The 16,193-nt window shown below is 51.0% G+C and overlaps 1 protein-coding gene across 1 annotated transcript; it reads left to right on the top strand.

Annotated features, from left to right (window-relative positions):
* The first annotated feature begins 1,435 nt into the window (after positions 1-1,435).
* Positions 1,436-9,941, top strand: LOC129503141 (pepsin A). Its single transcript, XM_055315114.1, has 9 exons — positions 1,436-1,491; positions 1,927-2,083; positions 4,082-4,199; positions 4,705-4,823; positions 5,535-5,734; positions 7,198-7,314; positions 8,363-8,507; positions 8,600-8,698; positions 9,792-9,941. The coding sequence occupies exons 1-9, from the start codon at positions 1,436-1,438 to the stop codon at positions 9,939-9,941; spliced, it is 1,161 nt and encodes a 386-aa protein (XP_055171089.1).
* The last annotated feature ends 6,252 nt before the right edge of the window (positions 9,942-16,193 follow it).

Genomic DNA, 16,193 nt, shown 5'->3' with positions numbered 1-16,193 from the left:
GACCACATAAGTGCTGAGATCAGTTTACAAGTCAGGGTGAGAAAGTCTGGAGGGGGAAGAAAGAGAGAAGACAGGAAGCAGATATCAAAATACCTGAATGTGGAGATTATGGTGCAAGGATCCACATTTGGGGCACAGAGATGTCTTAAGAGGTAAGTCTGAAATGCAAGTGTGCTTTGGACTAACCACCCCTGGTCCCAACCTTGATCCACACTGCCCACGGCTCCACACTCACCCAGAGGCACTGGGGGATATTTGGAGCTTTCATGAAATCCATGTCTCCTGATTTGGAAAAAACAGGGGTGGCCCAGGGAATCTGATTTCAAAACAAGACCCACAGATAGGGCTTGCTGCTGACCTCCCTCCCCTACAATTTCTGAATCAAAATTTTCTCTCCATTTTGTCAACTGAATAAATCCCACAAGGTAGAGAATCCTGTGAGTTGGTAAGTATCCTCTTCTAATAAGAGGATCCTCTTTTTTTTTTTTTTTTTCTTAAAGAGGACCCTTTTTGAAGTCATTCACGTGCTAGTATGAATTTGCCCGGATAGCTTTGCTCCACTGTAGCTGATTCGATCATATTTTAAGCATGGAGCACCTGGGAGACACAGACTCTAGATCTTCAAGATGGAGGCTTCCAGCCACCTGAGAGGGTGAGAGAGGAGCCCTAGGGAGAGAAGGGGTAAGAATGTGGAAGGTGCAGATTCCAATGACAAACCCAGCCTGGTTCAAGCTTGCTTCCTCCAGCAAAGGAAGGCAGTATTCTCCCACTTGTTCCTCTCCCTCCTCTTCCTCTGTGCTGCACACACCACTTTCCCAAGAGTCAGCCCAATTGCCATGAGAAACAAGAACATAATAGGGCCGTAGGCTAATTTGACACCCTATATTTCCATATGAGGACATTTCTATGTGGAAATGTGTCCTGAGGTCTGAATCACTGACCTAGGCCCGTGCTTTGGGGTAGCAGCTCCAGAAACATGGTTCATCACTGAGTGGGGAACTGTCCTCCGAGAATCCCACCGTCCATCCCACAGGGGCAGATCAGGGTACAATGAGCCCCCCTTGCCATCTGCTCAATGTTAAGTGCACTTTAGACCAATTCTGTCAAAACATTCAGCTTGTCAAGTTTTAATGAATTCCATTATTTAAGTAATAAGCCACCGCTCCATAGCTTGCTCTCTGCAGGTCCATCCCAACTGTGGGGTATGGTTACAATGGAAATCTACTCAACTGGAAACTTCTCAGATCAGAGCTGAGGGGCGGGGACAATCTTATCGGGAAATTTTCTGTTTGGGGTTACAATTATGGGTGACATTTGAAGGCTGATAAGGCTGATCCCTAAGAACATGGACTGTATATAAGGAGCAACTCCTGCCTGCTTCTGTACACTTTCCACCCATCTACCCTTCTCTGGAGATTGGGACCTGAGAAGAACCATGAAGTGGCTGCTGCTGATCACCTTGGTGGCACTCTCTGAGTGCACTATCATCAAGTGAGTCTGGGGGACTCGCAGCACCCCGAAGAGCTTCCATAGGCTCTTCCTTCTGCTGCCTGTCACCTTCCTTTCTTTTCCCTTGCATTTGTCTTCCTTCTTCCCTCATCCAAATCCTTTCTGTTTCACCACCTCCAGCCTCCCTTCTTGTCTCTCTGCCCTTTGGGAGAGGCAGTGCTGCTGACACAAGTCTAAAGTCCTTCCCAGGCTGGCTTCTCAGCTCCAGCACCGGGCTGGTGACTCTGGGCAACCACTTCACCTCTTTGCATTAGTGTGCCCAAAAGGGAAGCATCTCTCCTCTTGGCTTCCCTCCTTCTTCCTCTCTTGGGCCAGCTTCCTTTTCTTTCCGAGGCTTCCAGAGTACCCCATGAGCAGATTCCTTGCCTAATTACTCTTCCTCCTCCAAACAACCTGTTTGCAACTGCTTTGCCACAGGATTCCCCTGGTCAAAAAGAAGTCCTTGAGGCGGACCCTGATCGAGCATGGCCTCCTAAATGACTTCCTGAAGAACCAGAGCCCCAACCCAGCCAGCAAGTACTTTCCCCAAGAGCCTACTGTGTTGGCCACTCAGTCCCTAAAGAACTACATGGATGTGAGTCCCCAGGGATGGCAGTGGGGCAGCTCCAAGGACGCAGCCTTGGAGGAGAGAGGGGCTCCCAGGGGTCTTGGAGGATGGGCTAGGGTTCCCAGGCAGTAACCTAGGTGGCTGCTCCCAGGATCTCAGAGGCATGGGGGTTGCAGGAAGACTTGCAATCAGAGCCATAGCTTTCATCTGTTCTTTGGTTCATTCATCCAGTGTCTATGCGTCCAGAGCACCTCCTTATGTGTCGGGCACTGTGCTTGGCCCAGTGCAGAGCAAAACCAGGCACAGCCCCTGCCCTCATGCTGCTCACACTCGTTCTATAAGGAGAGACAGACAGTAATCAGGGAGCCTCACAAACCATGCCAAGTAAAGCAGGCCGAGGGCTGCTCGGTCAAACTATGATCTCACTCAAACTTGAGGGTCTCACTCAAACTATGGGGAAGTGGTTAGAGCAAACAGCAAAGGTAGAGCAGGGCTTTCTAGGGGACAGGAGAGAGTCCCAGAGGGTTGACAGCTTGTGCCAGACCCCGTGACAGAGGGGAACAGAGTGCATTTGAGGAAAGGAGGCTGGAGTTCATGGAGAGCAGAGAAGGAGAGAGAGGCACAAGCAAGCCCTGAGGGGTGGGTGAGAGGAGCCAAAGACGAGTCTCATGATGGCTTGCTGCTGAATTGTCTTAACCAGGAGGGTTGACACGCCCAGATTGGAGCTTCAGAAAGATCACTCTTACTCTTTCATTTGAGATTCAATGGCCACACCTGTCCTTCAGTAGATATTATGTGTCCCTAGTGTGAATGGCATTAGGCCCAGGGTATGAAACCAGGTTGCCTGTTGTTGAGAGTTTAGCCTACAAAATCTGCCAGACCTGGTGCAAAGCCAGGCTCAAATGTTTCCTGCCCACATGTCCTTGGGCAAATCATTTGAATTTTGAGTGAGCCTCAGCATCTTTGTAAAACAGAGCCACTCATATCTACCATCAGGGTGTCGCTGCAAGTGAATAAGGCAATAATGTTTTCTGGAGTGCTCAGCCCAGGGCCTGACCCTTAGTCAGAGCTTGGTAAAGTCAGCCCACTTGGTCACTTAACAAATATTTATAAACCACCTACTATGTGCCAGAGGCTCTGTGCAAGGAGCTAAGGAGATGGTAGTGAATAAGTAAAGTTCATAGAGCTTATATTCTAGAGGGCAAGACAAAGAAGAGACAAAGAAATATGTAAGATAATTTCTGGTCATGACAAGGGTCACAAAGAAAAATTAATTAGAGTAAAAGGAAGAAGAAAAATGAGGGAGAGGCAAATTTAGGTAAAGTAATCAGGGAGGGCCTCTTGGCAGAGGTGACATTTGACTGGGGCTCTGAATGAGTGACAAGTAGGAGCCAGCCAAGGAAAGATCTAGAATAAACTTTGCCTAGCACAAGAAATACCAAGTGCCGAGGCCCTGGGAGGGAAATGAGCTTGTTATCATCAAAGAATAGAAAGACCAGTGGGGCTGGAACAGAGCTGGCAAGGGAGATAATGCCACCCCTGAGACCAACAAACCTGACTGTGTCCTTTCTTGAACCTGCTACACATACCTAGATTTAGGAGGCAGACATCTCGAGGGGTTCCCATCATTAGGTGACTCGTTTATCTCCCCACCAGCGATTCAATGAAAAGGCATTTCAGCATCTACCCTGATGGGTACGTGGGGTTCTAGCCCTTTCTGAGAACGTGCATCCTCTAGGCTGACGAGACTAAGATACACAAGACAAGAGCTGAAGAGAGGACAGCAGATTATTATTGGGTGTTTGTGGTGCTTAAAGGAGAACAGAGGGTAGCAGGGGAGCAATCGGGGAGACTCCCAGGAGGAGGGGAGGCCAGGCTGGGTCTTAGAGGATGGATGCGTTGGACAGGGAGAGAAAGGCTAGGAGAACAGTGAAGGGCAAGGCAAGAGGGTGGGCCAAGCAGCAGACCCGGCAGAGTCCCGGGGGAGGCCCCAACCGCGAACTGTACGCTCCCCCGCCCTGACAGATGGAGTACTTTGGCACCATCGGCATCGGCACTCCTCCTCAGGAGTTCACCGTCATCTTTGACACCGGCTCTTCCAACCTGTGGGTGCCCTCAGTCTACTGCTCCAGTCCTGCCTGCTGTGAGTGTTTGGACCTGCCCTGCCCAGGGGGCTCCCTGCCACCACCCCACCTGGGAGCCCAGAACACCCAGGGGCTTCCAATAGATCCATCTTCAAGCCTGGGGGGGTCACTCAGGGATTCACCCAACAGGCGTTTGCTGAGCACCTACTACATACCAGGCACTGGGCTTAGGTGCCCAGGGATAAGGGGTAACTTACACACGGTCCCCGCCCTCGGGAGTTCAGTCCCCGGCAGAGAGAAGTGTGACAGTGCTTAGCACCATGGGCAGCTGGGAGCCTGCTCTGCTCACTGTTTGCCTGGGGGTCCTTGGGAGGACTGGCCCAACGAGCCAGAAGTGGTACCTGGGAACACTTAGGCTCTAAAGTCTGGGGGAAAGGTTACATTTCTCCTCCAAAGCCCCCACCCTCCCACCCGAACCAAGGCACCCACCCTAAGAAGACATTCTCAGCCCATGAGTCTCATTCAGCTTTTCAAGTTTGACTTTGTTACTTCTCTTCCTGGCAGCCAACCACAACCGCTTCAACCCTCAGGAGTCCTCCACATACCAGGGCACCAACCGGCCAGTCTCCATTGCCTATGGCACCGGCAGCATGACAGGCATCCTGGGATACGACACTGTCCAGGTGAACACCTGCCAGCTTGCCCTCCCAATCCTACCCAGCCCTGAAGCCATCTTCCCAGGACCCTGGTCACCACAGCGCACCCCCTGCCGAGCTAGCTTATTCAAGCAACATGGGTCTCAGTGACCACAAAGTAACCTGAGAGGGATCGCAGGAGGGGAAAGTGGAAAGGACATCACAGACATTTTTAGGTGGGGCAGTAGTGGGTAAGGGGGTGGGGCACCAGAAGCCATAAGCCAACCTCAGTACCCCCAAGTCAAGTGTTAGGTAGGGGAAAGGAGCAGAAGACAAAAAGTCTCAGTTCTCTTTCAGCACCTCCTCCCCCACTCATTCTCCTACCTGCAGCCCCCCTGAGTCAGGAGAACTCCAAAGGGCCACCCCCTGCCCCCACAGGGTGCAGCACGGGTCAAGGGCTCTCTGACTAGTCTGTAGTCGGCTTTGCATCCAGTCATTAGAAACATACACATAGAGACCATCTGCAGCAAATCCTCACTTTGCGTCGCAGACTATGGCCATCTGGAGATCCATCGCAATGGTTACTTCCAGCAGAATAACAAGCATTCCCAGGGCCAGTCCTTCTCCCTTCCAGACTGCCACCCTGGAAGCTGGGTCCTACTTGAAATGAAACAGGGACGCTCTGAGCCCAGGGCTGGCACTCCACTGCGCTCAATCAACATGTGCTGATGGTGAAAATCTTGGTTTCCCCCAATTCAGGTTGGAGGCATCGCAGACACCAATCAGATCTTTGGCCTGAGCGAGACTGAGCCCGGCTCTTTCCTGTACTATGCTCCCTTCGACGGCATCCTGGGTCTGGCCTACCCTCAGATTTCAGCTTCTGGAGCTACACCCGTCTTTGACAACATGTGGAACGAAGGTCTGGTTTCCCAAGACCTTTTCTCAGTCTACTTAAGTGGGTAAGTTGGGCAGGGAAGTCATGACCATAGCACGGGGCTGTCCAGGGCTGAGCAGGTGGATAGGATTTCGGCAAGCAAGGGATTTGAAAGGTCAATGTCTAGGTCTCAAGAGGTAAATCTTAGAGACGGTGCCAAATCCCTCCCTGATGAACTGTCTCCATTCATCTTGTTTTACCAGTGTGAGTTTTGTCACCTTGACTTACACAATTGAATGTCATTAGCCGTTTGCTCCCCAGCACCAGTCCTCTCATTGCTGGCCCCCAGAAGTGGATTTAGTGAATCCACTTAAAATGGAGGCCAACATTCCATAGCAAAAAAAAAAAAAAAAGAAAAGAAAATAGGACTTATATCCTGAACAAGGGAACTTTTAAATGATGAAAGCAAATTTCTTCTGTTAGTTAACAAAACCTAGGTTCTGCCAGTGACTTTGAGTTAATTCTAAGGATGAATAAAGAATAAGCCAAGGGTTGGTTGAGTAAAGGTTTATGCAAGAATATAAGAGGGTGTCATCAGTTTTCTTGAGACACTCAGTTTTCCTCTGACAAATCGTTCTCTCTTGAAGCAATTTGTCATGCTCGACATTGTTCTTGAGTTGCTAACTGTTCTGCTGTAATCTCGACCTCACTGGGTTACATTGTAAGGTCAGACGTTTGCAGGGAGGTAGGGTGGGGTTAAGTGAGTGGGGATTGTTTTATCCGTGGCCAGTTCTTCCATGGTTTATTTCTTATCATCACTCACCTTTGCTTCCCTATCTCACCCCAAACTGCAGAGATATAGAAAGTGAATGTCCCCGTTCCAAGAACTCCTGCAATTTACAATAGGAGAAGCCATTCATTTGTTTTTCCTCTTGCCCACTTAATATTCCAATCTGCTCCTACACATAACCTGCCTTTATGGATACTTAGGCATTTCCTTCATCTCTCCACCCGATCAGGATTTTCTCTACCACAGCACTCTGGACGTTACAGACCACAGAATTCTGTGCATTCACAGAGGCTGTCCTGTACATCGCGGGATATTTAGCAGCTTCCCTGGCCTCTGTCTACTAGCTACCGGGAGCACCCCTGTACCCGGCAGAACCATGATGATCAAAAACATCCTAGACGTTAGCAAATTGGAAACTGCTCCTGGCTGAGAGCAGACAAGCGGACACTGCCATGCATTCACTTCTCTCATTGAGGTCCTCACAGCAATGAGAGTGAATATGCTATAGAAACCACACATGTTGGAACCAGAAGGACCTGGGCACTCCCTGGCTGTGTGACCTGGGGCAAGTTGCCTCATGTCTTTGAACCTCACTGTAAAGTGGGAATAAAAATAATGACTCTGTCTGTCATACCCTCGGCACAGCTCTTGGCACTAGCAAGAACCCAATCGAGGGTGGCTCTCAGGATGCACCTAAGAGATGTTCAGGTTGATGAATGAATGAATGAATTTCTATCTCTTACCCCCACTTTCCATAGCGATGACCAGAGTGGCAGCGTGGTGATGTTTGGTGGCATCGATTCTTCTTACTACAGTGGAAACCTGAACTGGGTGCCCGTTTCTGTCGAGGGTTATTGGCAGATCACCGTGGACAGGTCAGAGCACCATGGATGACTAACATCCTGACATGGGCAGATCTCTTTTCCATATAGACTCGTAGGTAACTGAGCTTTCCAGAATCACCCCCCAGAACAGCCAACAAGAGAAATGTACCCCAAGGGAAGAACATACAAGTTGACCAAGCCAGAGAGACCGCAAGGAAAGTAACTCACTGGAGGAGCAGAGCTGCCTGGGACCCCCAGATGCTCTGCAACAGTGAGACAGCCACTTCCCTTCTGGTCAAAGACAACCTACCAGCATACATATCCACACATCCCAGCACTTAAGGGACCTTGAACTGATACATGCCCCTCCCACCCCAGGGTGAAGGGGCTGAATTGTTTCAGGGCATCCTTTCCACTTTCCCCTTTGGGGCCTGCCCCTCCCCCACACAGACTCCTTCCCCAACTGCTCATCACCCAGCTGGCCTGCTGGGGGGACCAACTGCCCAGGTTTGCCCAGGAATGAGCAGTTTCCTGGGATGCCAGACTTGTAGTACTAAAACCAGGATGGTCCTGGACAACCTGGCACATGCTGGTCACCATGTGTCTGCCCCAGCCATGCTAAAACTTCATCACCTCTTTCACCTCCTGCCTGTGCTCCGTATCTCCATCACTCTCTGCCCATGATGTCCTCTTGCAGCTCTGCACCTCCTTAGCAGCCTCTGGGGCTCTGCTTCCCTGAGAAGCCATCCCTAGCCACTCAGCACCACCACTCTCCCCCTGGATTATGCTTCTGTTGCCCTGCCATGTGTCCTGCTCCTCCTGTTCCTACTCAATCATAACCTATCTTTCCAGCCAGATTGTGTGTTCTCTGCAGCCCAGAACCATGTAGCTGTCTGGTTTTGCATCTCCCATGCCTAGCTCAGAGCAGGCACTCAGTCAATATTTGTTGAGTAACAGAATGCATGCATGAATAAGAGCTGCTGGAATTTCATGTATTGGCCAATGGACGGAAGGAGGGACCCTCTGGGGACACCTGGTTCCTCCCTGGGGAGATATACCCTGGGGACTCAGGGGACCCTTACTTGCATCTCATCCTTAGTGTTACCATGAACGGACAGGCCATCGCTTGCAGTGGTGGCTGCCAGGCCATTGTTGACACAGGCACCTCTCTGCTGGCTGGCCCAACCAATGCCATTGCCAACATCCAGAGCTACATTGGAGCCAGCGAGGACTCATACGGCCAGGTGAGTCCAGCCCTGACTTTCCTGTTCTAGACCCAAGTGGTAGGTCTGCCATGTAGAAGAAACAGAAGTCCTCTAACCATCACTCTTTCTAGATGGTGATCAGCTGCTCAGCCATCAACAGCCTGCCTGACATCGTCTTCACCATCAACGGCATCCAGTACCCTCTGCCTCCCAGTGCCTACATCCTACAGGTAAGGAGGCTCTGGTCCAGGCACCACATGTGCCTGCAGAGACTGTGGCCACATACCACCGCACCCTTCTACCCCCAGACTTCGCACAAGAGAAAGTATACTTCCACAGGCTGAAGCTGACTTCTGTTCTGGACAGCCTCCAGAGAGAAAGAATGCATTTAAAATGAATGTATGAATGAAAATGTGGACGCAGGGCCCCCCAAGGGAAAAGGGGAGGCAAAGGCAGGTGGCAGGAAAAGAGAATTTCTGGTTGGACACCTGAGTCCAAGCCCTGGGTCTCAATAACTAGCTCATTGATTCCAAGCAAGTTGCAACCTCTCCCGGCCCTCAGTTTCCTGGTCTAGAAATGAGAGATGTCAGTGTTCTCCACCCTCAGAATGTGGTTAGGGTAACTGAGAAGGATCCACCACATCAAAGCTACAAAGTGTTGAGCAAATGGAAACCATACATTCCATAGGGTCAGGGTTTATGATGCTCCCACTGTCTCTACCAAGTAACAAATCTTTACTTGGTAGAGTATGAGCCACAGGACAATGCTTCACTGACCCAGTGGGTCAATGTCATTCAGCAAGAAGTATGTATTACCAGGCTGTCCCCCAGGGATGCTGATTAATTAGCAGGGGTAGTGGTGGAGGGGGTGGTTCCAAAACTCCCCAGGTGGTTCTAACGTGCAGCCAAGGTGGTGGCCCGTAGGCAGTAGTAAATGAAAAGGACGAACAGTGATCTGTTTTGCCACTGGATGGGGTCAGAATGGGAAAAGGCTGTGTCATCAGGGCTTCCAAAATTCTTCACAGTAGCTGACTTCTCCCTAAACCTCTTAGCTCTTACGCTAATGTCAAGGTTTGGACATCCACCAGAAACACTGAAAAATGTCTAGTAGTACCTGGAAACCAATAGGAGAGAAAACAGCTTATACAGGCAGACCCCCCGCCACCCGCCCCCGGCCAATAAGAGCCAAGTCCCCGGACACAAGCCAGGAAGCTCTTCCGTGCACGTGCCTTGTGGTGGCCCGCCGGCCCTGATGCTCTGTACTCAGCACCTTGTCACTGCTGAGTCTGTGCCCCATCTCCAGCTTTATCCTCCTTTTCTCCAGAGCCAACAGAGCTGTGTCAGCGGCTTCCAGGGCATGAACCTCCCCACCTCCTCCGGAGAGCTGTGGATCCTGGGTGATGTCTTCATCCGCCAGTACTTTGCCGTGTTTGACAGGGCAAACAACCAGGTTGGCCTGGCTCCCGTGGCCTGAGCCTGCATCTCTCCTGCCACGTCCCAGGAGGAGCTAGCCTTAGCTGCCCACTCTAGATGTATATAATTCTCCCGATTATTCTTCCTATGGGATTGTGGAGGAGGAATCTTGACCCAATTTCCTGTCATTACCAATAACGTAGAATAAAAACCTCACCTCCTGAAAAATGTTCTGTGGAGCTGCTTCTTCTTCCCGTACCACCAGGAGCAGAATGCCAGCGCAGGGGGACACAATGACCATGTCCGCTTGGACAACACCAAACAGTGACAGTGGTACCCGGCCCGTAAGAGAGCCAGGGAGATGAACAGCCCTCAGCAGGTCTGGCCGGGAACACCATATATGAAGACGGGCACCAGAAATGCCAGGCCTGTTGCCTCCTGGAAGAACAGGGCCTCTGGGTCCTTGGCAAGGGAGTCAACTTCTTATTTCTCCCAAAGGCAGTAAGGGATAGGGAGAGGAGGAACGAGGGCAAGGGGAGGCAGCATTGCACTGATGGAGATATTCCCTAAGCAGACCAGGCAGGGGCCAGAGGGGCCACCAAAGCTGACACTCCCAAATCTACCAGGCTGCCATCTGTGATTAGCTGGTTGATCCAGATTAACACTTGAAGATCCCTCAATGTTCTGGGTGTAGGACACCGAACGGATCCATTTCCCTGTCGGTAATTTGAAGAGGATGGTGTTCCAGTTCCTGGGGCAGAGATTATGAAAAGGAAGTGGGCATGCCTGTTAGCAAATATGCCCTAGCCCAGCAAGCAGGAAATACTTAGAGCAGTGTTTCTCCCAGTGGGTCTGGTAGCAAAACATCCAATGAAATACAAAGTTACAGAATAAGCATGGAACATGTGGCATTCTGGGCCCTTCTTAGAGGTGCACGAGGTCTGTTTCCCAAGGGCTCTGAGCAGTGCTCCCACAAAGTCATCTGTTTCACCTTGACCCAGCTCAGCCTGATGCCAGAGAGCTGGATTCCAGGCTGAGGGCTGGGCCGGGCCTCCCTGCGGGAAGGGAGTGACTTTGGGGTGCCCAGAACAGGATGGCTTTGGAAACTGTCTTGTCACATCCTCTTCCAATTTGTCATCTGTCACTCATACAAATACTAGATGTTGGACTCTAGGATGCCCTGGGTCTCCCCAATGTCACTGGTACTCTTCCTAGCCCATTTTCCAGAACTGAACATAAACATAAACCTGAAACATAAACCTGATCACATGGCTCCCTTGCTTAAAACCTTCAATCAAGGGACACCTGGATGGCTCAGTGGTTGAGCGGCTGCCTTTGGCTGGGGGCGTGGTCCCAGGATAAAGTTCCACATCAGGCTCCCTGTGAGGAGCCTGCTTCTCCCTCTGTCTGTGTCTCTGCCTCTCTTTCTGTCTCTCATGAAAAAAAAAATCTTTAAAAACAAGAACAACAACAAAAACCTTCAATCAATACCTTGCAATTGCACTTGGAATAAGACAATCCATCTTTCAGGCCCTGGGCGCTCTGGTCCCCGAGCTCCTCCCCTACCTCACCTTGACCCCTCTCACCCTGACCCCTCCTCCAAGCCTCTGTCACCTCCACAAATACCCAGACTTCTTCCCCATCTCTGGACCTCTGTACACACTGTTCCCTTTGCCTGGGTTCCTGCTGACTTTTCTTGACCTTCAAGTAAAAGTCATCCTGCAGATCTCAGCTCACACAGCACTGACCTGCAAAGTGTTCCCTCACCACCCTCTCGTGGAGCCTGGCCCCCTATCTGTTAGGGCACTTGACGCACCCTGCAATCATGTATCTATGGGACTGCCTGTTTTAGATCCATCAAGGCAGGCACTGCTAAAGCCCCGGCATCAAGGGCAGGGCCTGGCACATCGCAGGTGCTCAATGAATATTTGCACACCCAGTGATGAATTCAAGACGACTTTTTGAAAGGGAATAAGGAAGTGGCTCTAGTTTCACTGAGGACATGCTTGACACAGCAGATGGGTCTGCCTCCATCTCCACCCACATTCTGTCCCAGTCCTACTTGGTCCTGAGACAAAGAGGTGGACTTCTCAGGTTTCTGAGGAGGAATTTCACACTGTCTTTGCTGCTCTGCTGTGTTTGTGTTTCTGGCATTTCTCTAGCACTTCCCATGAGCCAGGCAGCATGCTAGGCTCTGGGGAGGCAGGCCCTGTTTTCCCAGACCTCTGCTCCTGCCCCCCGCCCCCCACCAGCTGCAGTTCAGCCCTTCCCTCCCTGCCCCTTTTCCCTTTCCTCGCTCTGGGATTCCTGGATCCAGACAGAATCTAAAAAGACTCCCCTTTAAACAGACCATTTGGACTGGGAAACCCAGAGCTGACAGGTCTGATCTGACTCTTTCCACTCTGCCCCTCGAGATAGATAGGATAGATTCACATTCCCACTCTACAGTCTGGGGCTCCTCCTCTATTCATCTTTCTCCATCACCCGCAGGCCTCGGGGGTCTAAGCACAGCTTGGTCCATCCTTCCCCTTCACACTTGTCCAGGAGTGTATTTTCATCTCTGCAATCTCTGCTCCACCCTCCTCAGGCACGGAGGGTCTCATGCAGTGCTGGTGAGAGCAGAAACTGGTACAGCTCCTAAGGAGCGCCATTTGGCAATATTTATCAATGTTAGAAATGCATATGCCGGGATCCCTGGGTGGCGCAGCGGTTTGGCGCCTGCCTTTGGCCCAGGGCGCGATCCTGGAGACCCGGGATCGAATCCGTCAGGCTCCCGGTGCATGGAGCCTGCTTCTCCCTCTGCCTATGTCTCTGCTTCTCTCTCTCTCATTCTGTGTGATTATCATAAATAAATAAAAATCAAAAAAAAAAAAAAAAAGAAATGCATATGCCTTCCGGCCCAATGACTTCACCTCTGGGAATTTATCTTAAAGCCATACACTTGCACACGTGCTGAATGATATAAGTACGAGGTTATTTTTGTAGCATCTTCTCTGTAAGAGCAAGATTTGAAACGACCCAAATGTCCACCCATGGGGGGATGGTTAAGCAGACTAGGATTAAAAATAAGTGTGCTCACCAGGTACTGGGAAAGCTCTTGAGAAGAGATTGTTAGATGAAATGAATACACACACACAAACAGGTGACTACCAGGCTCATACAATGCTATCTTTGCATTACAAAGAAAGAAAATAAGATTTGCTCGCACTTAGATATGGGAACTGAAAAAGGACATCCAGAATCAGAAACCGTAAAAGGAAGAAGAGGGGGAGCAGGGTAGACATGGGATGGGGGAGAGGTCTCACTGAACACAATTTTACATGACATAAGCGTATTACACATTAGAAATAAGTTAAGGGAGGACATCTAGGTGGCTTGGTCTATTAAGCCTCTGACTCTTAGTTTTGGCTCAGGTCATGATCTCAGGGTCATGAGATTGAGCCCTGTGTCAGGCTCTACACTGAGTGTTGAGCCTGCTTAAGGTTCTGTCTCTCTCTCCCCCACTTCCCCCACCCCTCTCTAAATATATGTATACATATATATGTATATATACACACACACATATATATATGTATATACATATATATTTATGTATAAAGGGAAGGTACTCTTCAACCTCTGAGTTATCCTAATTTGAAACCTACTATAGTTTGTCCTTGAACCTGTTGATCTAAAAATCTCCAAAATCAGGTCTCTTGAATGGGGTCTGGAGAACTCCCTATGCCCAGTGAAACTGGATCACAGACCGGGCTTCCAGGATCCTGTCTTCCACATCCTCTACTGCTTCTCAGAAAATTCCCTAAGTGTGGAATCCCAAGTAAGGGACATTGAAGGGTGTGTTCACCCAAAACCAAACACCTGAGTGTTGAAGTCTGAGAATTCAGACCAGCTGGGAGAATTCAGACCAGCTCCTCCCATTCGTTAAAAGCAGCCCTCACCCATCCTAGGGTCTTGAAGGCAGTCCCCCAGCCTGCTGCAGCCAGTGAGCCCTGGACAGGGGCCCTAGCATCCTGAGGCTTCTTTCAGGCTGGACATGTTCCTCCCAAGTTGGATCCCACTGGGCTTCCCAACATGTCACATCAACCCTGCCTGAAGGAGGACAGCTCTGACGCCCACCCCGCCCCTGCCCAGGTGACCTGGGAAGGGACTACACTGATCACAGTGTGAGGTAGTGAGGGTCTTGGCCAGCCTGGAGGCCCTCTGCAGACAGCTCCCTCACCTCTTCCCTGAGTGCCTGCATGTGGCTGGAAACCAGTGGAAAGGAGACAAGCTCCATCCTCAGCCCCAGGCAACTGGGCATACTGGAGAGCCAACAGCCTGGGAGCAAGAGAGGGACAAGAGTGTGGCATCCTCAGGCCCTTGGGAGGACAATTCTGAGGCATGCGCTACATGGTCTCCCAGAGGGTCTGCAGAAGGACTGGGTACCAACTGCCCACAGACGTGACCCACACTTTAACACCCGGTGATTGATTTTCTTCCTGTCTCTATCTCACCGCCCCCTCCCTCACCGTGCTCCCTGGGATCACTTTCCAGGGCAATGACTCTCCCCCAGATATTTATCTCTGGTCTGCTCTTGGGGGAGCCCAAACCAAAATAGGGTAATCACACTGCCCTACCATAAACTATCTCTGAAACCCCACCAGAAGAATCCAACCAGGAGTGATGTGAAGAGACAAAGCCCAAGCTGGCAGTCAGAGAAACAGGGCTCTCCTCCCAGTTCAGACTTCACCATCCACGCAACCTTAGGGCACTTCTTCTGGGCCTCTGTGGTCCCCACTGTAATTGGGGAGAGGAAGTCTAGTAAGTGTTTTTTATACTTGGACCACCTTCGGGAAAACGTTTACAGCTGTTGTCCTGTCCTTTGTTTTTCTTTTTTTTTTTATCATTCAAAATAAACATGATTTTCTCAAGCTCAAGAGAGAGGGAAACTGGTATTAAAACTCAAACTGCACTTTACTGAATAGCAATGAGAAAATTGGCACTGACTCTCAGCCACTACCACATTGACAGCTGGGTTGTTCAAGAGGTGACAACATGGAGGCAGCCAATATTTCACACTTCCATCCTGAAATTAGATCCCAGAGGGCATGGTGAGGTGGGCAGGCTGCCCTGGATTGCAAGCATAAACCACTGAGACATATGAAGGCACTAGTGCATGCCATTGTCACGGCTCTCTATGGCGGGAGGGTTAGGATCCCCACTACAGAGGTGAGGGAGCCAGACAGAACTAAGGTCCCTGGGCTGGTCACAGCTGAAGGGCATCCCAGCTCTCACTCTACACCACACACCTTAGGTCTTACTGGACAAAAAGATCTCTAAGTCCTCTGCATCTCTCAAGGCTTGGGTTTCCATGCTCCTAACTAGAAATTCATTGTTCCTGCCACCACGCTGGGATTAGGACCTCACAGGCTCACTGGTGTCTGGGCGGATGCTTCACCCTGGCATGTGCTGAGTGGCAGGGCAGAGAAGAGCTAGTGGGGAAGGGGGCAAGCGGGGCTAATGGCGGTGGGGCTGTGCCCCAGGAGGTTGCAGAATACACGGTTCTCAGTGGTAGCAAGCTTGTGACCCAGTGACAGCACAGCTCCCTTCTGTCTTCTGTCTCCATCCAGCCCCCATTAACAATAGCACTATCCTCTTTCCATCTGTTGTGTGAAGTGGGCTCCACCGCCCAGATCCCCCCACCCTTTGGACTGACGATTTTTTTCTTTGGGACTGACTTATTTTCCCAGCTGCTGGGTAGGCTGTCGGCTAATAGGTCTCGGCCTTGGGCCTCTAGGGAACAACCTGGGCTGAAGGGAGCTGCCCTGCCACGGTCACGCCCCTTTCCTGAGGCAGCCCAGTTAGAATTACCGGTCAGCACGGGGCAAGGGGTGGGGGTGTGGCCACAGAGCCAACTCAGGACTACTCAGGACTACTCTGAGGGGCCATCCTAGCTTCCAAGGGGGTTGGCTGAGGCTTGCGATCCTCCCTCGCTGCTGCACTCCCTGCCTTCCACCCACAGGGGCCACTGCTGAGAGGGTGCCCTCAGGAACTGTCGGCTCCTGTCCCATACAACCCCCCACCCAAGGAACCCAACCTGCAAAGCCTCCTCTGTCCAGCTTTTCCTATTTCCCTGGAGAGCCCCCCAGCATCAAAGGTAGCAGGTGCCTCCACAGGAGCCCACCCCACTCCAGTTCAGGTGCGAGTTTTTCTCCCAAGCTGGGAATGGGGGGTTGAGCTGCGGTGCTAATTTACCACCTGGGGTTCGGAGTGAAGTTGCCCCACCTCTCCGAAGGTGAGAAGTGAATGAGCAGGGTAGCCTGGGGGAGACTGA

The sequence above is a fragment of the Nyctereutes procyonoides genome, unplaced genomic scaffold (assembly GCF_905146905.1).
Source record: "Nyctereutes procyonoides isolate TBG_1078 unplaced genomic scaffold, NYPRO_anot_genome, whole genome shotgun sequence".
Taxonomy (NCBI): Eukaryota; Metazoa; Chordata; class Mammalia; order Carnivora; family Canidae; genus Nyctereutes; species Nyctereutes procyonoides.
The sequence above is the reverse complement of the archived record's forward strand: the minus strand, read 5'-3'. Positions and strand labels throughout refer to the sequence as shown.